General features: G+C 40.7%; 1 protein-coding gene across 1 annotated transcript; it reads left to right on the top strand.

Annotated features, from left to right (window-relative positions):
* Positions 1 to 12,041: 12,041 nt before the first annotated feature.
* LOC114358112 (tyrosine-protein kinase-like otk) lies at positions 12,042 to 23,001 on the top strand (the record flags this gene model as incomplete). The annotated part of the gene is made up of 14 exons (XM_028311991.1): positions 12,042 to 12,104; positions 13,651 to 13,766; positions 14,428 to 14,578; positions 15,221 to 15,364; positions 16,273 to 16,318; positions 16,632 to 16,762; positions 17,665 to 17,934; positions 18,271 to 18,399; positions 18,874 to 18,981; positions 20,623 to 20,759; positions 21,152 to 21,280; positions 21,861 to 22,057; positions 22,443 to 22,497; positions 22,807 to 23,001. Coding segments are annotated over 14 exons (1,871 nt in total), but the record flags the coding sequence as incomplete, so codon positions are not given.
* Between the last annotated feature and the right edge of the window lie 2,400 nt (positions 23,002 to 25,401).

Below are 25,401 nucleotides of genomic sequence, written 5' to 3'. Positions count from 1 at the left end.
CGCAGTTTTTCACTTGGTTTCGCACGCAGACGCTGCTGCCCGTCCGGTGCTACAGGAGTTTGTCGCCTCTTACGACACGCCTCCTGTGGGCGGTGGGGAAAAGTATTCTTTTACGGCCGTCCCCACACGGCACAAGTTACAAGTTACAAGTTAGGTTAAGTAGGTATAATTACGAAAAGTCTTACTTTGATTATTTACGAATATGAAGTTTAGTTTCAATGTTTCTTTCTTATCAGAAAAGCTTTTAAACAAGCGATTGCGGTCCAATACCTGCCTTGTCTAGCATAAAAAAACAGCATTATTTTATGGTGATAATTTGTGATCTTCCTATACAACGAACAGTGCGTTGTACAGGAAGAACATAGGTTATTTGGGGATAACATCGAATGCCATGGTACCCACTTAATTTTACTATGTCCTCTTAAATCTTAGTTCATTTACCACTACTAACTAAACCCATTACAAACAAAACAACTTACTATCAGTATCGAAACAAAACATTGTCATTCGCGCGGTGTTCCTACGAGACGGGCATGATGATCAAAAGTCTATTATGCCGTGTCCCTCGAGGAATTTACATAATGTTGTGAGCAGGAATATGAGAGCCGTAAACAAGGACACAACATAGAAATAACAGCCAGCTCAGTCCATTCAAGATATTCCTAATAGCACTAACTATAGGCCTAGCACTTAACTCAGTGCCTGAGATATGAGAGCGGCAAGGGAGGGTGATTTTGTGACGGTGAAACGTCAGCGTGACTTCAGATTTGTATGTCCTGTCACGTCATAATCGTTCGTTCGTTTCAGCCAAATGACGTCCACTGCTGGACAAAGGCCAAGGTTTTCCACAATAAACGGTCCTGCGCTGCTCGCATCCAGGCTCTTCCCGCAACCTTTACCAGATCGTCGGTCCACCTAGTAGCCTGTAGCCTGCCCATGCTACGTCTTCCAGCCCGTGGTCGTCACTCGAGAACTTTTCTGCCCCAACGGCCATCGTCTCTATGAGCTATGTGCCCCGCCTACTGCCACTTGATTTTCAGCAAATCTGCGTTTTACGTCACAAAACTGTACCTATAATAGCCTGAACTCAAGTTCACTTTTAAGGCGATAATGGGCACATCAAATTGGCTTTACTTGCAAACTAAATCCCGTTATACCCATTATAAGATGCTCAGCTAATCTCCTGTAAAATAGACTAGAAATACCATTATAATTTCACTATAACAGCAAATTAGAGAACGTCTGAAGCGAAATTATCTTTTGGCAGTTCATAAATTAATACGTCAATTAAGTTTGCGTTTAATCTAACCGCATCCCTATTATTAGTGTTGAACTTATCTGCTTATTAAAGTTATGTTTAACATAATTATGCATCAAGGAACAGGGAGAAATCTTCGCCTTTTAACTTTCAAGACTCATCTTAATTTAGTTAATATTCTTCTTCGTTCGTTCGGTCGTTTCAGCCAAATGACGTCCATTGCTGGACACAGGCCTCCTCTAAGGTTTTCCACAATGAACGCTCTTGCGCTGCCCGCATCCAGGCTCTTCCCGTGACCTTTACCAGATCCTCGGACCACCTAGTAGGAGTATTCTTCTTATTTTGTGCCAAATTTTTGCCAACTGCCCAAATAAAGGTTCCAGTGTAAGATTATTATGGAAAAGGAAGACAGAATTTCAATTTTGAATTTGTAAGATGTTATTCAAATTTTTGTGCTTTGTGCATCACTAGATCTTCAGAAGGTGATTATGTGGTCGTAAAGACAACCAGTACCGGGCGATGTCCAAATCATTGGGGGAGGCCTATGTTCAGCAATGGGCGTCCTGTGGCTGAAATGATGATGGCGATGATGATTGCACCTGATTCAAGATTTCAAAAATGACTGGTTGATAGTGTTGTTTGTTATACTGTTGTATTTGAGCTACGGTAAGGCCTAACTCGGCGTAATGTAATATAATCATAAAGATATGCAATTCTGGCCCCTCCTCCATGGAAATAAAGGATCCTTTCGAGGATGTAGAGGACGTTTCTGCGAATCTGGGTCAAGAGGTACGAGAGGAATTGTGTTTAGGTGATTTACTCTAATATTTAGAATAATGCAATATAATTTGGTACTGTTTCTTTTATTTTAGTGTTTCTATTTTTGAAAGTTCATAGGAGAACCTTTTTTAGAAAACTGGTTGAGGATGCCGGTTGAAGCTTGCTATCATCTTCGGCCTGATCGTCACTTCCCATCAGGTGAGGTGCAGGCCAAGCTTCACCTTTGTGGACAGAAAAATTGTAGATCTTTTGTTTTTTTCCAAAATCTTGTTCCATTAACAGGAAGTCAATCGTTTTGTCCACTTTTCTGTTGCACTCTATTTTGCTTTAAGTCAGGTGATATAAAACTACCTTAAATCTGTTGTAGGCTAGTTTTACTAAGTACTATTTAGGGCATTCTTTGCATTCTTAGCCAGTCTTCTCCCTAGCTCGTCTAGGATCAGTTTAGTATGTTTTTCTTCTTCAAGTAATACTTTAACTGCAAAAACAAGTAGCTCGTGCAGGTGTTCTACGCCCTATCTCTGGATTTGGGAATCTAATACTCATTTTAGTGAGGTTTCATAGGATTTTAAAACTAAACGCCATTTATCCCCAACAACAAAACAGAACCTTCCATAAAAACCATAACAATTCGCAGGAGGCAAGCAAGAAAAATGAACGCTCTAATTTCCAATAAAGGTGCAGGGTGGCCAAATATTTGGGTCGGCGCGTGATCCGAATACAGACTTGAGTTTGAGACGGGTTTTCACCCTGTATTTTGAGGCGTGATTCCAGTGAGAGATATTTGGCAGTTGCGGAGACATACAACGGGACTATTCCCACCTCTCGTTCCCACTCCCACCGCTGCGACTCCTGTGTAGCTAAGATCTATAGCTTGACTTACACTAATAACCCAACCAGTGAAGGTCAAGTTGCGGAGATATAATATTTTTTATCAGTAGGATTGGTGAATTCTTCTTGAGTCGATCTTGGATGTGATATGGTGGTAGTAGGAAAGTGATTAAGCTCTTCACAAGACTGAAGTATATGACTCCCTATGTAGGAGCTTTAAGACTCCCTAACGCTGTTTCCATGTTTTCGCATCTATTGAATTCCTGAGACCTCCACTACACCAGACATTTCTTACTACGAGTATTTGAATAAATATGGAGTTAAATGCTTTCCTATTACTCACACTGCAGTTGGATTACAAAAAAAGGAGTACAACAATATTCTGTTGTGCTTATCAACTTTAGGTGAAGGTAATTTACAAACAGCTTAACATTTCTCCCACTTTGTATTTATTTCTGCTGTAGGCTTGAGCTTAGCTCCTTTTTTATAGCCTCGAGTAGCTTGATCCCAGTGGATCACAGCCTTAAGGTATGTTATAGGAAAAAATACGAGTTTTCCTGTCTCTGGTAACGTATTGTTCGTCGCGACTTATTCTGGCAATTTAAAAATAACTTAAAAAGACCGCTGTTTCTTGTGAAGATCTAATCATCCACAAATAAGAAGAACTTAGTTTTTACTTGATTACACAAAGTACTCTTCTCGTAAATATCCGGAGTCCGTGGCTTCAGGGTAGGCTCATCATCCAAGCTGATCTGAGTTGGTGATAGTCAGATGGGTCAGGCCGCTACCAACCGGGCGATGTGGAAATCATTGGGGGAGGCCTATGTTCATCAGTGGACGTCCTGTGGCTGAAATGATGATGATGATGAGATGGGTGGTTCACGCTGCCAAGCCGTGACAACACGGCACGAATTGAATATGCGAACATCAGGCTCTCCATCCAGGCTCCCGTGTGGCCAGGGTGGGGAGTGTAGGCCAAATTCACCGTGTATCCTAAGCGGACCCCTCCGTCTTCTACGGTTCAATGACCAAGCGTAGGAAAATATCAAAAAATTCCCATAAGCTCTTTTGTGTTAACTTAAAATATCTGAAACGGACAGACAATGCCGTAACATTTCCTAATTTCAATCACGAAAATTGGCTCTACGTTTCAATTAATAAAACATCACTCCCTTTTAGAAATGTTATCTTTTTTTGGACATCCTGTCTTTTGTGCTTATATTTTTTATCTGTAGTATGTGTTACGTCAAGACACGTACAAAACTTAATTTGTTCTGCGAGCGTGACCCGAACGGGGATGGGATTTGGGGGGGGATAATTCGACACATCTGTGCCTTGACAGGTGATAATAAAAGTCACGTAAAAAGTAATGTCAAATTCTGCCTCCTGTCAGATGTAAGGAGGATTTGTGCAGAATTTGAAAAATGATAAATGTAATGATAGATTCAGTGGCTCAGCAAATTGATATGGTTTTCACTTGTTTTATTCCAAAAAAATTAGGTGGTAATTGATAACATTTTTAGGGTTCCGTAGTCCTGACAAGGAACCCTTATAGTTTCGTCATGTCCGTCTGTCTGTCTGTCTAAATCACTTGAAAAGGATAGGTTCACCCAATGGCTCCGCAATTCAGAACTGTCGCTCAGTATCAACAAGCGAAATTTCAATAACCACCTGAAGCCAATCGATTTTATCAATTTAAATAAAAAGAGGCTCATTTCACAAGCTGATGTGTAACATCACAGATTACCTTCCATTGTTTGTTACTTACGTTCTGAAGATATGTAATATGATTCATAATACCTGACATGATTCACACTCCTACAAAATTACTGCCACGAATTCCCTAACGAATATTTTCCCAGAAAAAAATTTGCGATTTAACCATTCCAACACGCGGTCTGTATGACAGCTTAACGAGTTTAAGCACCCGAAATCAGGGGTGAATTTCTAGAAAATCACAACCTCCCCTTACCCCTTACTAACCACTCAGTAATATGAAAGTATTCGCCACTTTTCTCAAAAGACTACTTAAAAATTAATAGTAAGCGAATAAGTTCAACGGCACTCAAAACTTGTATATTAATTTTAAGCTGGGTTGTGCCTTAGAGTGGATGGCTTTTCAAAGAAAGTAGGCGCATCCCTCGGGATAAATAAAATAGGGATACCAGACTGTATAACTGAAAAAATCTTGATAAAACTCCTAACTAAGAGCTAGTGAACGCCAGACCTACGTCATTTTATAAAAGCTGAAAGTTTGTCAGCGTATTCTCCCAATATAGGTTAGAATGCTGGTGAATCATGAAGTTTGGGTCATCGTGGCTTTGGCAGATATCCTAAAAAAATTGTTTGTCAAGGAGTTGGAACTGTCAAAACAATCTGGCTGATGTGGAAACAACTTCTATTCATTGCCCATTTGGGCAATAATTAGAAGTAGTTTCCTCATCAGCCAGACAATTTTGACAGTTCCAATCAGTAAGTAAAATGCTGCAGATTAATAGCAAAAGCTAGTTACATTTTTTTTTTATTTTTTTTTTAAAAGATAGACATAAACATTTGCTTTCGTTCGTTCGTTTTAGCCGAAAGACGTCCACTGCTGGACAAAGGCCTCCCCCAAGGATTTTCAATCGAATTCGCAACCGTTATTATTCTACAGCGTTATTTATCTGTATTTTGTGTTCAATAGAACTCTATTGAAAGCAATTTGGGCTATAAATAACTCAGATTTTTATTTTAGCTATGGCCATATAACTTTATTACACTGCCCAAACACGTAATGGTGTTTTATTGGCAACTACTAAAAAGTTTCTGTTTGTTTCACTAATTTAGGTAAAATTTATGGCACGCGCTAAACTGCGTTGTTTTATTTTCAGTTTCTCGTATAAATCGAATTAGTGTAATTTATTATAGCGGATTTAAAAGCTTTCGGTCTCGCCTGTATGGCTGCACCTTCGTTTATAGTGCAAAAAGAACGGCCAGTGCTCCTAAATACATCAGAGATGAGCAGCTTCGCGGCCGAGTCTGCGAATACTGAAGATTTTTGTGGACTTCGATTTAAACACATAATATCTATTGTTTTGTACATTTTTATAACGAATTTGAAGTTGTCCAGCTAGAGAGAGGCACAGTCAACATATAAAGTAAACAAAACATGGCAACTGACAAAGTTTTTTTCACCTGACTGATAAGTTAAGATTAGGCTTAATGAAGTTAAACGGTCTGAGAGCTCTTCTTGGCTTAATTGATGTTGTAATGATATTTAATTTATCTCTTCTTATAGTAATGCTCTTTCTCTTTCACTTTCCTTGCTATGCTGCTTTTCTAGACTTAAAATTCTGACAAGATAAATTATACCTGCTAGGCCGAGGGCTATTCGAAGTGAGCTGGCTTTACTATTTGCGACGTGTCCGGTCACCCAGGCAGACAGGGATGGGAAAATTAGATTTGTTCCAACATATTTATAATTGCTATTATATTTTCAGCCTAATAGCTATTGGAGTTAAGAGGATTTGGAATACATTGGCAATATAACAGATTTAGCTTTCAACGGTTTTCCAATAAACGAAATTGGGCATTCGCTTGTGCCAATCCGATAAAGACCCTATTGGTACTTAATTAGGGTTTACAATTAGGAATATTCAAAGCTCACATAACTGTGATCTACTATTCTAGATGATGATGATGATGATGATGATAGTCCCAATAATACCGACATGGTTTCTTCGTTGACCCAATCGAATCCAGAATTTCATTGATTGTGCAATAATGATGATGTACTTCGGTCGGAGGTGACACCCGAACATTCAATCCCCGATGATCGACTAATGGTCATTATACGCCATAAAATTTGTTTTATCCAAATTCCACAACGAGGAAGCTCTAATTCTTGGCCTGCATCTCGCCTGACGGAAAGTGATGATCATTTCGAAGATGGAAGCGAGCGGAATCTTCAACCACAGAGGAACTGAAGTATCTTACATCTAACTTCCAGAACACAATTTTTTGACATTTATTGGATTAATTTTTGACATCAGAGGCTCAGAGTCCACGCAATTTGATATCCTAAAAAAAAAGTTTAATCATACTTCTTCCATTATTGCAGGAGTGTTATACAACAAAAATATACGAATAAATGTTTCACTTGAGTTCGTCGTAAATTTTTTATGACCCCCATTAATACCAGCCACCGTCGTACTAACCCATAAAGTGTGCAGTCTAGTGATGTACCATTATCGATGGTTGTGCTACATAAATTTTATGGTCTGGTAATCCAAGTGATGAGTTTGTTAGGTAATGGCCTGTAAAGCCTAGAGATATTTTTAAGAAACCATGTTTTTTTTCTAGTGGAAGCTACGATCGCATTAAGGTTCTGTTAATTCATTCATTATAAACGTGTAAACGAACTAAAGTCGCTGACATAGCCCGATGGATTAGCAAGCTGAAGTGGCAATGGGCAGGGCAGTACGCAGAACTGACGGTCGATGGGGCAGCAAGTTTCTGGAGTGGAGGCCGCGTACCGGAAAACGCAGTGTGGGACGTCTACCCACAAGGTGGACCGACGACATCATAAAGGTAGCAGGAAGTCGCTGAACGCAGGCCACTACCAACCGGGCGACATGGAAAGCATTGGTGGAGGCCTATGTTCAGCAGTGGACGTCCTATGGCCGAGATGATGACTCATTATAGTTTTTGTTATAATCAGGGAATCATGATCATCTTTAATTCCGCCATATAGGACATCCACTGCTGAACACGGCCTGTGTCCCACAATGATTTGCCGAAGAGGCCTATGTTCAGATCCGGTTAATAGTGTCCTATGCATCGTCAATATCAATGTTCATTTTATTTTTCGAATGTCACCAATATTTTATGATAGTTTTGCTAATTTATTTATTTATTTTAATTACACAGGTAATGGAACGGACATTAAAGAATTTATCGATATTCGGGCATTGCAGCAATCGGAACAACACTAGTACATTCAAGGGCTCAAAGCCTGACAGTTTACGACTTTTAGGGGGTAGTTTATGGGGTTGGGGGTGGGTTTAATTATATAACAAAGTGCAGTCGAGTAATTAAGTTTTGAGGTTCCAGCCGAGTTTATTTGGACAGGCGTGAATTTTTTAATTAATGTTAATATTGTGATGTATTATTTAACAAAAAAGAATTGGTTACTTTTGCTTACCTCTTATCATCACCAGCCAGCCCATATGTTGTCCCAAAGTGGTGGTAGAGCAAGCTATATTTGGGACGTGTATAAGGTTCCTGGAGAGGGCCTAAGTACTGAATAAAAGATTTGATTTGTGTCTATATTACAGTTGTTATGCATTATGCATCCCTGGGTTTCTCATGAGTCACCATCACCTTCACCATCCACAAATTGTCTTCAATTATTACTTCAATTTATTTTGTGCCTTATTATTACGTTATTAGGTGATTAGTAAGACGTAAAGTTCAAAAGCTTTCGATGATAACTAGACATTTTAGTGCAGGTTAACCTGTTAACGTTTATAGCATAATGAGTATCTACCCGATGCAGATAGGGACACAGGAGATTATGAGGATTATAATTATAATGAGGAAGAGAATAACCCTTATATGGCAGTCTGGAAAATGCCCAACAATGATGAAGGAAAGACACTATCGATGAATTGATTCACTGGTACTTAAAGGGCGGTTTTTCAACCGCTGAATAACTTTTAACTGAAGAGATTAAGCATATTGACAGTTTCAGTAAAGACAAAATGTTTATTTTAATCTTCAGTTAAAAGATATCCGACAGACAGTTGAAAAATCAGCTTGAATTGATTCACTGGTATATTAAAAGCAGTTTTTCAATCGCCGGATAACTCTTAACTGAACAGTTTGGCACATTTATTTTATTTTATTTTATTTAGGATAACAAACAATTGTACAATTCAGATATGCAGTAAAGTTATACATCGACATTTCATTACATTATTATATACATTGACAGTTTCAGTATGGGAAACAAGTCAAAATGTCAATTTTACTCTTCAGTTAAAAGATATCCGACAGACAGTTGAAAAATCAGCCCTTAGTCCAATCATTCATAGGATAAATCGCGTACGGTAGGAATTGGAGGTTCTTTCATTTTATAAGCAATGGAATTTTTTAGCTCCAACCTCGAGTGCTAGATCTAGTTCCAGAATCCACTAAAGACTATCCGATTACAAATGTAGTTGAGCACGGAATCCCTAATCTCGCTGCCGGCAGCCCGCGCAAAGTGGCTTTTCAAACGTCGAGGGCGCGGATCATAAAATTTTACGAGCGTTGCCATGGCGACGCCGCCATTACGATTTAGTTCGATTGCGCGCCGCGGCGCTGGGGTGTCGTATTTTTTAAACGATTTCCGAACAGATTTTGAATTTGGAGCTGTATCTGTATTTCTTTTTTGGCGTGTATAGCAACTGTAGCTACGTGCAATGAAAAAGGTTGCATTTGGTAAAGGGGATAGAGTTGTTTTTATCCACGGTTTTCTTTGATTGCAAGACGATACTAGGAACATTCAATGTCTGGTTTTTTTATTGCAACAGCATTTCAGCACTGCACTGCCCACCTTAGGGTGCCTTAGGCCTGGTTTCCACCAAAACGAAAAGGAGAGGTGATGTGGAAACAACCAAAATCAGAGTAAAGCAATCGTAACCATTTGACAGTTTATAACGTACGCGAAAGTCAGTTAAACAAAGCGTTTGACAGAATAATCGTACGTTATGAACTGTCAAATGATTACGATTGCTTTACACAATTCCACCTCTGATCATGGTTCGAAATGAATGAAATGAAACACACCTTTTCTGTCCGCTATAGTGGAAACCCGTTTTATTATCTCATAACAGTGGTAGGGTTAAAATTGTACACTGGACTGGGACATGTAAGAGCGCTTTTTAAGACCTTAAAACAAACCTACTTTATGATCGAAATGTACCAAACATGATGCAATAAACATTTATGACTATGACTTTTATAACTTTAATTACAAAATTCTCAGGGACTACTGAAGCAGAATAGGTACCTATACATGTTTTAAGGCAGATTGGTACTCTATCCAACAGGGATGCACTCCCAAATATTAGTGTACTGTAGTGCCAGTAATGGGCAGGTGTTAATTGATCGGGAGTCGCGGGTTCGACGCCGACCGACAACTACCAGGCCCTGACGTATTTAGATTGGGTGGGGTGTTTGCCAGTTGTGATGGAAATTGGACACATTTGATTTATGTTTTAAAAAGTAGAGGTCTATGATGCTGGAGAGAAAACAGTGGAGAAAGAAAGAGTATTTTTTCTATATTATTCTTTGAACAATAAAATAAAATAGACACGCTAAGGCACTTGCTAAAAATCAGTCTTAAGACATGGCACACGGTTTCAAATTTCTTTTAATTGATGTAAAGCGGGCGCGTTTTGACAAAAAATTGTATCCCTTTTGGCAAAGAAGTTTTTTAACTTACATTTTGGTTTCTGTTTCTGTACTCATTTATTTTTTGTGAAACAAATACTTTCTTTCAGGACTTTTCTCCAAAATAACAAAAGGGTCGTGTTTCTTAGTGATTAAGTATAAAAAAAAAACAAATGACGATTCATCAATTCTAATTTCAAATGAAGATAATTTTTATTCCTTTCTAATTTTGAATATATACCGCGTTCGTCTTTTGTCCCGCACCAGTATTCTAATTTTGAATTTGTCGTTATTCTGCTTTGTCCATTGTATATCCTGTGCTTTGGTCGCAGCATCGCTAAGAATAACCGTTTGATGTGCCGACGCCGTAAACGCGTGTTTATGTTTATGTTTACGCAAACTGGTTTGCTACGATGGGGTTCAGTAGCCTGGGTGAATGGGATAGCTTGATAAAGTGATTGGAAGTATAAGAATGACCCGGCGTACTTCGTACCGCCTATTTTTATGAGTATTAATGTAGGATTGTAATGGTGAAAGAATTTTACAAATCGATCCAGAACTTACTTACGCGATGTTTGAAAGACAGATTCTATTCGTCGGTAATACTAAAAAAAATCCTTCAAATTCCGTTAATTTTATGTTACGATCGAAGAACTATATTTGGAACGAGTAAAGTGCCCTGAAAATAGCCGCCTGCACAGAATGTAAGCGACAGTTGAAAAAAAGGCTTTCGTAAGTTCTTAAAGTTCTGAGCATGCCTCCGAGTTGGAATTAATTTTTTTCCTTCAAATTCCATTAATTTAATGTTCGATCGAAGTATCTACTATATTTGGAACGAGTAAAGTGCCCTGAAAATAGCCGCCTGTACCTACAGAATGTAAGCGACAGCTGAAAAAAAGGCTTTCGTAAGTTCTTAAAGTTCTGAGCATGCCTCCGAGTTTGTAACTGTTGGAACTTGTCGCGAAAAATACACCGTTGTATAACTTTTTTCAAGTTTAATACTACTTCCATGTTTATATCGCAATGTTAGTCAAGCATAACAGTGAATATTTGAAAGCTTTTAAAGGAAGAATACAATTTAAAAAATCGCCAAAAAGTAGCTAAGGTACTAATATTCCCACTTTTCGTTCCCACCGCGCTGCAACTCCTGTGTAGCCAGGATATACAGCTTGACCTCCAATAAAAACCCAACCAGTGAAGGTCAAGTTTGTGCCGGGGGAAAGTTATTAAACTGTCATTGGACCCGCGACGAGATTAATCAGAATAACATAGGAGGAGTTCGAGGTTAAGGTTCGACTTTCCAGTGCAAAAGCTTTCCAATTTCAAATAATTCGATTGGTTATCTGCCCCCCTAGACAAAACGCACTTTTTGATCGAATCGAAAATCGAATCCGTCAAAACTCCATACAAAAAAGGGGCTTTTCGACCACTTTTCGACTGGTTTGCGACTATAATTTGCACTTTGTCTAGACCCACTGTGGTCTACATTTTCTTTTTTTTAACACTTCTAACCGCAACGAATAAAAGCATACAGCCGGATGTCCTTAGCGAGGGCGCTACACGCGTTCTATTTTCAATATAAACAGACGGAATGTCTACATCATTGCCGCGATTGTTTGTTTTTTAATCATTTCAACTGAACGCCTTTGTTCTTTTTCCGAACGTGGTTTGAATTTTGAATTTGACATTAGTTATTTTTTTAACTTCTTTTTTATTCATGCAAAGGTATTTTAGAACTGTTTTTTTTTATTTTCAGAGACCCACCACTCTGCACATAGGATCAGATCTCATAAAGGAAGAAGACATCGTGCTGCCAATGGTGAGTTTAAAACAAAACAGTTTTTTTTACATAGGGTTACCGCTTACCGGTCAGTATATTTTGTTTCTTTTTTGCGTGAAAGTGTAACATGCACCAATTCATTGTCATAATCTTTTTCTTGCTTACTGGAATAGAGAATCCAATTCTGCTATAAAAAAGGATGTCAGCTTTTTATGAATTTGAAATACACCCGGGAACCTTTTTCAAGATTCATAATAAACTTACAGACATCTTGTAAACACCATTTTCGGATTATGAAAAAGTTACCAATTGGTCCACCATTTCTGGAATTTTGTTCTTATGTGTATTTTGTTCCTTAGAATCTCGCATCATATTTAAAGTTTTATTTTGTATAGCTTTTGCCCGCGGTTTCACTCGCGTGAAATTTAGTTTGTCACAGATCGTCATAAATTATAGTCTATATGTTATTATGGGTTACAAACAATAATACTGTAAAGTTTCATCAAAATCCGTTCAGTAGTTTTGCGTTAAAGAGTAACAAACATCTAGACATCACTTACCATCAGGTGATCCGTCTGCTCGTTTGCCTTCTGTAATATAAAAAAAGACATTCAAACTATTAGTAGGATATTTATACCAATTTTAACAGTTATGCGAAGTGGCAACCCTGCCACTTAATGGCGGACTGTCCGCACTAGTGGCGAAGTCCTTTGATCCTGAATAAAGGGTTTACGACAACCGTTAACGTTATAGCTACTACTGCACCGCACTACGCAGATTATTTTAGTGCGCAGTGTTCTGGTAATAAAGTGCGAAATATGTCTTGATGTGTTGTGTTGTTGTAATTTGGCGCAAAGGTTACGTATAAATTGAATAGTACAGTTGGAAGAGCAGTCACCCGGCAAGCGGAAGGTCGTGGGTTCGAGTCCCGCCTTAAGCAGTTCGACTTTTTCAAGTTGTTTATTTAAAATTTAGTTTGAGAAGCGACTCTATTCGCTAAGAAATAAAAACGATTTAATAGTACTTGTTTATAAATACAAGTCTATACAGATTGATTATTTTCCCGTATGTCGGGCGTGACTTTTCTCACTTCTCGTACCCATCGCTGCAACTCCTGAGTCTCCACTTCGTGTAGGAACACGGACCTCTCCAATTTCACCAAAAGACAAATGAGGATTTGGTCTACACTCCCCACGCCGCCGATTGAGGAGGCTTATGTTATATATGATAACTGCGCACCTCGATGGAATGCGACTCTCCCTCGCACTCACCCGGACACCTCCCCGCGTTCGCTCCGTCCGTACCAAAAATTTCAATCGAGTGCCTCTGATAAAGTAGAGAGAGTCGTCTTCCTGCAATGGCGACTATGACTATGATAATGACTTAACTTATCAAAACAGTTTATTTGTCTCCAGACTTAGGTGTCATTAAGATCCAATTGTTTCCCCTAATGATAGATGGTAAACTCCGCTTTGTGCAGAGACTAAATGACCTGATTATGATGAATTCAATTTATTTAAACAAAAGTTTCTGTAGCTAACTCTACATAGGGTGTCATTAAAGTCCAAATTGGTTTCCCCAACAGACGGCAAACTCCGTTTCGAGCCAGAGCCGTACAGCAAGAAACTGGAGCTGAACAGTTCAGGCAAGATCCACTGCAAGGTCGCTGGTGGAGTGGCACCCACTGTGCAATGGTATTTGGTAAGTTTCAACTAAAGACCGGTCGCCGAGCACATAGAATTTCGTCGCTCGCACACTCACTGCGGGCGCCCGTCGCACAGTCGCGACAGCAATATAATTACGCGCGAGCGATAAGGATGGGTAGCTTGGGTTCATTGGACGAAATTCTATCTGCTCGGCGACCGGACTTTACACTTGGTTCAAACAGTTGACCAATAGTGACCATAGCCAAACGGTGTCAGTATCGGATTGCTGACCAGGGCAGGTAGACCGCTGGACGATGAAGTGGTGAACTAACTCCACACTAACACAAGCGTAATTAGTTTAGGTAGCTAAAGGAGTAACGGGACAGAACGTGGAATAACAGATAGTCTGAACCTTGGAGTGCTGTGCGATTTACAAAAATTACCATTAAGTAATAAAAAAAAAATAGTGCTTGCTCTTGATAAGTAATCTGAACCTAGAAATGAGCTGCTAGAAAATGCCCTTAGTTGTATTTCAACCAGAAGTGGTGAGTTCTCTCACCAAAGCAACCAAATTTGTAAAAGTATATAGTCAAAATAATGCAGACTGAACTGACCACGCATCCTTGTTTGATAAAGCCTTAAACCCTGAAGTAACCTTATGTAAATAATGGGAACGATTGTGATTATCACTAACATTTCGCCTCTTTAATTTACAGAACGAAGACGACCCTCTCCCAGAGGGTATATCGTCATCCAACGGGACCCTAGTGGTAGTGGACGCCTCCAGACGCCATGCTGGGAAGTACACCTGCAAGGCTGTGGATGGGGACCATTCCATAGCGGCTGACATCACTCTGGATATTGTTGGTGAGTTAGAGATAGGCACAAGGTGGACAGACGACCTCATAAAGGTAGCGGGAAGGCGCTAGATGCAGGCCGCTACCAACCGGTCAATCTAAAAATTGAAGCCTATGTAAAAATAATTGAGAACCCTCCCAGTGGGTGTGACGGATCTTCGAGGGACTCTAATGGTGGTGACGTCACGTTGGGATGTACACGTGAAGGCTGTCGATGGAGACCATTCCATAGCAGCCGACATCACTCTGGATATTGTTGGTGAGTAATAGTACTCTTTATTGCACACCACACAAAGTTGACAATTGAATAACAATACAGATTTGAAACAGCAAGCAAGTTGTTATTCCAGACTTCCAGATTCTGGCACGTTCACAGGCGACGAACGCTCAGAAGTTAAGAGCCATAGGAGATCTAAAGCAACGTGTCAAAAAGTTGATAAGTGGCGACCACGGACCAAAAGGTCGTGTAGACAGGCCTCCCAGGTAGGACTTCTGATGATGGTTAGGACCTTCTTGGGAGAAGCGTCAGGATGCAGGGTCGTTATGGAAATCTTTAGAGTAGCCTTTTGTCCAGCTGTGGCCATATGGCTATCTAACAGCCATAATAAACACATTACGTTTACAGTTATAAAAATAAACCTTTTCCCCACAGTGTCACCACGAGTAATCGAACCCGCGTCCGGCCAGCAAACGCACGTGTCCGTTGGGGACACAGTGGTACTGAACTGTAGAGCCACAGGAGACCCGCATCCCACCACCCAGTGGGACAGAAACCGGACCATGCTGAAGTTACAACGTGAGTCTCAAATTAAATCATTTATTCAATACTATCGTCAGCATACTAACTCATACACACACACACACGCGCGCGCGCTGGCACGAACACACACACACACACACATACATACACAAGCACACACACACACACACGCACACGCAACTTACTTTAGGCCCTTTCCCTTTTCAGCCGGGCTAAGATGCGCGCCGTGACTAAATCCTATCGATTATTTTAGACGACAGTGTCGCGTAAAATCGATAAAATGGCGCGATAAAAGCTTATCGCGGCGCGCATCCTAGGCCTACTGGGCGCTTATACACGTCCCAAATATAGCTTGCCCTGCCACCACTTCGCGACAACATATGGGCTGGTGCTGAGGAGAAGTGGCAGAAGAAACGCAGTCGCAGTTGATCACATTTTATAAACCCCTATTTCATGTCAGTGTTTATGTGTCTCATACGTACAAGCGTAGATGCGTGACTCGTACGAGCGTAGATAAGTGGCTCGCACGAGCGTAGATACGTGTCTCAACGAGCGAAGAGAAAATACCCTTGAAAAAGAGACTGACAATATTAGGTACTTAGTTTATTCGCTTCTTCTTAACACACTGGCCCGTTTATTGTCCTGAAGCAGTGGTAGGATTAATACTGAAACGTGTTAAAGTGCTTTCTAAAAGCCTACTTGCAAAAATAAAAAGATTTTTTGTAGGTGCGTGTCTCGCACTAGCGTAGGTAGGTAGATGCGTGTCTCGACGTGCGATGATGCGTATCTCACACGAGCGTAGATGCGTGTGTCGCGTGAGCGTAGACGCGTATCTCAAATAAGCTTAGATGCGTGTTTCACACAAGCGTAAATGCATGTCTCGTATATCATTATGATGCAATATTTGTATGTTTTTTAATAATAGAATTCTACATCTTTTTCAGAAGAAGGCGTCGATGTTGAGGGCGGAGTAAATGCTTCCACTGCAAGGTAAAAAAAATACTTTAAATTATACGACAGCATATCCAACTATACATTTTTGTTACAAAATCGCCCCTATTGCAACGATATAACGTTGTCATCTGTACAATAAATGACGTGTTTGAGATTCGAAGCTCTTCGATTACGTCCAATACCGCTTATTCCATTGTCTTTACCTTTTCAGGTTAAAAACCATAAAAAAATCACGAACCTACTTCAAAAGGCTCATGCCCGTTTTCACCAGGAATTTTGTTTTCATAGGTGTCACTTAAAAATAGGGATTGATGGTGAAAACGGGCATAAACCTATAAATATGTTACAGGGTGCTTCTCCTAAACAACGGGACCCTACTCATAAAGAACGCGACGGAGCGTGATTCGGACCGGTACGGCTGTATAGCGGGCAACGCAGCCGGCTTGGCCAGGAATGAATTGGTGCTGACTGTTCACCCTGGTAAGTTCATCATCATCATCATCATTTCAGCCATAGGACGTCCACTGTTAAACATAGGCCTCCTCCAATGTCATTCGTCATCATTTAATTTCACTCTTTTATTATGCGAACAGCCAGTGACTGGAATTTTCGGCGTTCTACTCTTTTCCGAACACGATGATCGAGGCCTCTTCATGTTACAAATGAGAATGAATAGGCTATAGTCTGGTCCGGGAGCACGTAGAATTTTGTCCAATGACCCCAAGCTACCCATCCGCTCGCACGTAATTATGTTGCTGTCGCGCTCGCACACTCACTGCGGGCGCCCGTCGCACAGTCGCGGATAAGGATGGGTAGCTTGGGGTCATTGGACAAAATTCTACGTGCTCCCGGACCAGACTATAGTAGTAGTATTTATTTACCATTCTACACTGCATCTCACTTAACATCAGGTGTGATTGCGGTCAAATGCCAACCTTTTTAGTTTTTCTGAATAAAAAAACACAGGAACTGAACGTAGGCCTCCTCCCCAATGATTTCCAGATTGCCCGTTGCCAACACACTAACACCTTCCCGCGACCTTCGCCAGATCCTCGGTCCAATTAGTAATTGTTTATTGCACGAAAAATGAGCGGAAGACCTGCATAAACTACTTTTACCAGTTGAAAACTACCTTTTCCAGAAAAGTTCTTGAGTGGTGACGTGGTCACGTGGTTTTCTGACCCAATGGCCATCAGTTCTGCGAGCTATGTGTCGCCCACTGCCACTTAATTTTGGCAATTCTATAGGTTATGTCGTTACTTTTGTTCTAATACGGATCTCCTCATTTCTGATTGGTCACCTTGAGCCTTTTTCAGTATAATTGATATTTTCACACGGTTCGAGAGGTATTCAGTATAATAAACGCTAAAATATAATTTCAGAAGGCGAACTACCACCAGCGGAATCCACTGGGGTAGGCGGCAAAGCAGTGGTGGTCTCCATATCAGTAGCAGCCGCGTATATGCTGCTAGTCCTGGCTTTGATGTTCTACTGCAGAAGGAGACGGCTGCAGAGGCGACAGAGAGGTCAGATGAGTGTTATGACGTCACTGCTTGTAGGTGTCTCCATATCAGTAGCAGCCGCGTATATGCTGCTAGTCTTGGCGCTGATGTTCTACTGCAGAAGGAGACGGCTGCAGAGGCGACAGAGAGGTCAGATGAGTGTTATGACGTCACTGCTTGTATGTAGGTGTCTCCATATCGGTGGCGGCCGCGTATATGCTGCTAAAATACGGTCGCTGAGCACGTAGAATTTCGTCCAAAGACCCCAAGCTACCCATCCTTATCGCTCGCGCGTAATGAGCGTATTTTCATACATGTTCATAAGTAATGTAACGTCACGCTCAGCTACAAATAATATGGTTTAACAGGGATCGAATACGCTACCTTTGGCATCCGATTACGATCCGCGGGTCACTAGACTAAGCGGCCAGTATGTTATATTATAATAAAGTGAACGTAATAATAAAAAAAAAACATTCTTCTCAGGCGAAAAAGAAGAATTAGAGATGGCAGAAGGCAGAGAGAAGTTGGTAGAAGAAGAAGAAGACAAACAGAAGATTGGCAACGGCGCTCCCGTGCAGAACGGCCGGCTGCTACCCCACGATAGGGATAGCGGTAAGTTATACAGGGTGGAAACGATAAGTGATCTCACTCGATTATTTCTAAACTATACAAGATATCCAAAAACTGGTTACTGATCCTGAAAGTGCTTCACGAGCTCTTTCAAACGGTACCAATGATAGGTTACAGAATAAACTGGAAGTATCCGAAAAATATGTATGGAAGCTGCAAACATAAAATTTTCGGACAGTATACGTATTGGCGCGCTCACATACAAACCGCGCTCGGTGCGTTTCTATGAAGATGACCTACTCATTTGTATTTACTCTGGTTAAGCGCACCTATGAATCAACTGACAATTTATTGATTTTTTTAAATATTAACACGGTTTTTAGGCTAAATTGAAGTTTCACCGGTCCAAATAAAGTTTATAATAAACATCGAAACCTCAATAAATTGATATTCCAATTTGTGTTTATAGAAGAAAATAATGTATTTCCTATGAACCTCATATCTTATTTGTTAAAGGTGCGGACAACTCAGAAGTGTCGGGGGTGTCCCGCGCTTCAAAGAAGTCGGGACAGTACGACCATCTTACTGTCCCGAGGGGCTTGCTGACCGAACTAGTGACGCTTGGTAAGTGACATTTTTAAAATTATTAATTATAGCTGTGCCTGCGAATTCGTACGCGTGTAAACATTTTTGCTTTTTTCATTTTTGCTCTGCAACTACACTCATAGCGTGATGGTATATAGCCTATAGCCTTCCTCGGCTTTCTGACTCTGAAAGAATTTTTCAAATCGGACCAGTAGTTTCTGAGATTAGCGCGTTCAAGTAAACAAACAAACAAACTCTTCAGCTTTATAATATTAGTATAGATTATCAAAAAATCTTGTTTAATTACAAGTAATTGAAAAAAGTAATATTTTAAAAACCTAGCTCAAATACCGGTTACAAACATAAGAGGCTATTGGCAAATATTTGTAAAAATATTTATACATAAATGAACTTTGTGGAAAGTTTTCAAGTTCTGTTGCTATACGTTGTACTCATCAAAGGAACTTTAGTCCATTATGTGCCTTAACTTAGCTAAAACTGTTCCAAAAATATTTGCAAAACGTGTATGGGAAGTCATATTTTTAACTGACTTGAGCTTTTAAAGGTGGATTTATATTTGTCTGACATGTGTCGTGACGCATCAGAACATAATCGGTTTTATAGTTATACATTTTGTGTGGCAATGTCAGAAGCCATCACGACACGACACAACACTAGTTTGAGGCTGAGTTGCACTAACTTACTTTAACTTTAACAAACGTCAAAAATCTGTCAAACTGTATACAAAAACACCGTTGATCTTTATACTCGGTCAAAGTTAAGTGGTGCAACTCTGCCTAAAAGTTACTATACTATAGCCTGACCAGGAACATAAAAACCCTCGCCATGTTGCGGAAAACTAATGGTACTAATTTCTTTTAATGGCAACAGTAACTGAAAACTTCATTGACATGTCACCTTGCATTTCAGTCTATTGCTGTCAAGGTGTAAACAAACTTTATTTTAAATGTGTGCAATTGATTTTGTGAATTAATTTGCTAAAAACTTTTTATAGTCGTGAAAGAAAAGTGGTTCACAGTGTGTTAAAGTATTTGTTGAAGAGAAATACTAAGGGTTCGGACAATATTTTCATTGAATAATGTTTCCGATAAAGGTTGTCAAATTGACTGACATGTTTATCGTATAGTACAGTCCACTATGAAAATTAGCTGTGGTTTGTTTCAGCTAGCTATTTTTAAGTTTTTTGTCACTTTGTAAGTGTTGAATTTTATGGAATTGGGAAAGAAGTACTGAGTTTGAAGTGCTCATGAGCAGACATTGTAGTTGAATATTCAAGTTCTGAATTTGATTATTGATGAAAAATAAAATAAATCCTACTAGCTCGATTGATGGTTTCATTTAATTTATTTAAAGCAGGTTACCTTTTATATAATCTTTTTTCGTTAATTTATGAAAATATCAAATTAGCCCGTAATCCTGAATACATAAAGTTAGCCTATTAATTTAACACAGGTACGACTGTACTCAGTGTTGCACTATCAAAAGCAATTGACGCGCCACTATGCCAGGGTTTTTATGTTCCTGGTCAGGCTATAAATTGTATAAAACCGATTCTGTTCTGATGCGTCACTACAAAAAACGTCAGACAAGTATAAATCCACCTTATTATTGTTGTCATGGCGACTTTTTCTTTAATTTATATCTTATTGTAAATCATAGGTCGTGGAGAATTCGGCGAGGTGTCACTAGCGAAGATAGACGTGAACCAAGTGCGGAAGCTTCGCAAGAAAGAGGTGGAAAACGCGGAGCCGATCATGACTCATGTTTTGGTGAAGGCTTTGACAGCTAAGGACGAGGTAAGAAGACCCTTATGATATTTTTCTAAAAAAAGTGTTTAATCTGTCAATTATATTATCAAAAAACATTGGACATGTATATTTTTATTTGTCAATCTAACAAGTTATTATGAAGTTATGGTGCGTTGAAGTTTCGCGTGACGTCACACCGTGCTACACTTAACCACCCCTTGACGTCACGGGCCTCTTCTTTTGCACTTTGGCGCGCTTTCTCTCTGTCAATTTTCATTCGTTTGAAAAAGTGAAATAGCGTCGTGTATTTTTGATAAGTTAACTGACGGACTAATTCAAACTTTTGCTTTATTACCCAGAAAACATCCCTATTCTATTAATGCCATATGGATTTTTTTTAACTCTCTCACGCAGTTAATTGATGGTATTTTTTGCCTCAGGTACAACTGGCCGAGTTTCGGCGGCAACTGGACTTATTCGGCCGAATCCGCCACGAGAACATAGTCCGGCTCATCGGCCTATGCAACGATGCCGAACCACACTATATGTTGCTGGAACACACTGAGTGGGTGAGTTGTGTTTATTACTAGTCTAGGAGTAGGTGAGTTACGTTCATTAGTAGTCTAGGAGCGGGTGAGATGTGTTTATAACTAGTCTGACAAGAGCTGGGTGAGTTGTGTTTACAACTAGTCTAGGAGCGGGTGAGATGTGTTTACAACTAAAGCCCGGTCTGTGAGCACGTAGAATTTTGTCCAATGACCCCAAGCTATCCATCCTTATCGCTCGCGCGTAATTATATTGCTGTCGCGACTGTGCGACGGGCGCCCGCAGTGAGTGTGCGAGCGCGACAGCAACATAATTACGCGCGAGCGATAAGGATGGGTAGCTTGGGGTCATTGGACAAAATTCTACATGCTCACAGACCAGACTATAGTAAGTGCTGGGTGGGTGAGTTTTGTTTACATCTAGTCTAAGAGTGGGTATGAGATGTGTTTACAACTAGTCTAGGTGTTAGAGTTGTGTTTACTACTGAGCTTATAAGTATTAATACATCATGCAGAAGTTTTTGTCTACGATTAAATAGTATTTCGACCGGAATAATTCCAAAACTGGAGTAAAATACTTATTTATACTTTTTTCCGTCTCCAGGGCGACCTAAAGAACTTCCTAATCGCCACCCGGACCCCAGAAGAGTCCGAAGAGTACCTCTCCCGAGCGGGCACCGCGCACCCGCGGCCCGTGGTCTCTCGGGCCGCGCCGCCGCTGTCCGCGCAGCATCGGGCGTTGCTTGCTGCTCATTTGGCAGCCGCCGCCAGCCGCTTGGCTGGGAAACGTCTCACCCACAGGTCAGTCTTCCCCATCATCATCATAGGGACTGCTCAACGTTGACTGGATTGGTTTGATTACCTTAACGACTAGACGAGACACGACTTACAGCTAAGTTTGCGTCTTCATCATCATGAGTCATCATCATCATCATGAGTCATCATCATCAACAACATAGTGTCTAGTTGGGTTAAAGGTGGCTGCGAAGCGACTGACTCAGGTCATTTATCATCATCATCACCAAGACCCTTAACATCATCATCACCATTGTAATTGTCAAGGACTTCTCTACCTATCTGGATCTGAAACGACTTACGCACGTGTTAGTTAGGATCATCATCACCACTTTCATCACCAACATCAAAGGAATATTCAGTCTTCACTGGTTGTGAAACCACTTGTCAGCGTTATTATCATCATCCTCATCACCATTACCACCTTCATCATCATCATCATCATTGTGAGACCTTTATTGTCCCGACCTGTTTGGATAGAAAACGGCTCAGGCACAAGTTAGTCATCATCATCATCGTCGTCATCATTATGGGAACTCCACGTTCGCTATCATCACCCACCAGCTTACTCCTTCCGCTTAGCTAGGAAACGAAATAAACAGCCTTAATTAACATCATCATCACCCCTTCATCATCATCATCATCAGTCATCACCATCATCATAAGTTCATAACAGCAACTCAACCTGTCTGGATTTGAAATGGCTTAAAGTCACTTTAGGTCATCACCATCATTGTCACCACCATCATCACCAGCCTACTCCTACTAAAGACCATCACCACCATGATCACGAGTCCGAAGAGTACCTCTCCCGGGCGGGCCCCGCGCACCCGCGGCCCGTGGTCTCTCGGGCCGCGCCGCCGCTGTCCGCGCAGCATCGGACGTTGCTTGCTGCTCATTTGGCAGCCGCCGCCAGCCGCTTGGCTGGGAAACGACTTACGCACAGGTGAGGCACCAAGATGATGAAGATGATGACGTCATCATCTTCATCACCACCACAATAGGGAGACAATTCAACCTTGACTGGATGGATTTCATTGCTTTACTAGGAAAAGGCTTACGCACAGGTGAGTGCTCATCATAGATACTACTTCAGTGGTACTACTCATCTTCCCTTCTAGAGGGGTTTCATTGCCTGGCTGGTAAACGACTTACTCACAGGTGAGGCGCCTAGATGATGACGTCATCATCATCACCATAGGGACTGTTCATGCTTCATTGCCTATATGGGCGATTGCAACATTGTTTAGTCATCATCATCACCACTCATCATCAATATCATCACCATTATCAAAGGAGTAAGTATTCAACCTGTGAAAGTTAGTTGGGAAACGGGATACACAGCCTTAACATTATCATCACCCCTTCATCATCATCATCATCAGTCATCACCTTCATCATAACAGCAACTCTACATGCCTGGATGTGAAATGGCTCACACCAAAGTCAGTTTAGGTCATCACCATCATTGTCACCATCATCATCACCACCCTACTCCTACTAAAGACCATCACCACCATGATCACGAGTCCGAAGAGTATTTATCCCGAGCGGGCACCGCGCACCCGCGGCCCGCGGTCTCTCGGGCCGCGCCGCCGCTGTCCGCGCAGCATCGGGCGTTGCTTGCTGCTCATTTGGCAGCCGCTGCCAGCCGCTTGGCTGGGAAACGACTTACGCACAGGTGAGTGCTCATCATAGATACTACTTCAGTGGTACTGCTCAACCTTACCTCCCTCCTCCATTACCTGGCTGGAAAGCTACTACTTACTCAAAGGTGAGTTACCAATATGATGACGTCATCATCATCATCACCATCACCACAATAGGGAGGGACTGCTCAACCATTACTAGATGACATTGCCTGGCCAGGATGCGGCTCACTTATAGGTAGTAAGACGTCGTCTATTCATCATCATCACCACTTTCCTCATCATCACCAATATCAAAAGCAGTGTCAACCTTCAATGGCAAGTAAGCGCGCGCGAGTGCGCACGAACGCGCGTACTTTAAACGGCTCCGTCTATTTCTATTCAAAACAGTGGTAAAAAGCGAATATTTCAACATAAAAGTTATACACATCGATTCATCAAAACCTAATCCAGAAACTGTGCTAATAATCAATAACAAACAAACACTCTTTAGTGCCTAAAACAGTGCAAAAGTGGCGATTATAAACCAAAACAAAGAATCATCCAGTCAGTGCCGTGTTGTGTTGTGACTCACCAACTCCGTGTGCGTTGAACGAAATTACCTTATATGGTCATAAAATTGCTTCTACAATGCTTGTCAATACGAAGTGATTGAACTATTCGCACTATTCGTCAACTCACTCAGTGGTACTAACAGCCCGTTGGCGATTGACTCTGACTTGCTGCGCGCCATCAGCCGTGAGACCCCAAGTTCAAATCTCACTGCCTACAATTTTTTTTTGTTTTTATTTTTGTGACATACTAATTTCAAACAATTTTTTATTTTTTATTTTTGATTTTTTACGATAATTACATTTTGCAAATAAATATGGAAAACGTGACAATTCGTACCAGAATGCCCAGATCACGGTCAGAATTGGATCTTTCTCAAATGTCCCAAGATGTTTTGAACTCGACCATTATGGATTCGACGATGCTAAGTATACAAAGCGAACCACAACAAAATGATACGTCACGCAGTGAAGAGTATATAAGAGAGCTAGCAACACTACGTTTTTCACTAGAAAGAGCAGAACAAGAAATAAGCAACCTGAACTCCGAAAACTATGATTTGCAGAATAAAATTAAGAAGCAGGAAAAACAAATTGAATTACTAAAAGCAATCAGCAGTGACATTGTACATAAGAAGACAAACATGACTCCAATACGAAGAAAAATTTTACATATAAACACAAATATATCACGGACGTCTCCAATACACATGGACAAATCAGTTCTGTATAATACTTGTACATCGCCGAGTAACTCGAAACCCCACGTAGCAGAAGAAACCTGTACACCCTTCGATAGGAACACTGACATCTCGACGGATGGCAGCAGTTGTGTCAACAATAGCACCAAAAATGATACACAGAGTGAGAAAAAATCTCAGATCTTCATTCTGGGCGACGAACAAATCAAGGGCTTATCAAAAAAGCTGCATAGTAGCCGGAACTGCATCTTGAATAATCCCTATACGATTACTACGATGACGAAAACAGAGGCAACAAGTAAACAGGTACTGAATACCTGCGATAATCTAACAGAAACTCTCAAGAAAGACGACATCGTAGTACTGGCCATCGGAGCAAATGATAAAAATCCTTACGTCCTGCTATCTGAGTTAGGGATAGCATNAATAAAATTAAGAAGCAGGAAAAA

The sequence above is a fragment of the Ostrinia furnacalis genome, unplaced genomic scaffold (assembly GCF_004193835.3).
Source record: "Ostrinia furnacalis isolate ACB-3 unplaced genomic scaffold, ASM419383v2 OfSCF3696, whole genome shotgun sequence".
Classification (NCBI taxonomy): Eukaryota; Metazoa; Arthropoda; class Insecta; order Lepidoptera; family Crambidae; genus Ostrinia; species Ostrinia furnacalis.
Note: the sequence above shows the minus strand (reverse complement) of the source record. Positions and strands in the feature narration are given on the sequence as shown.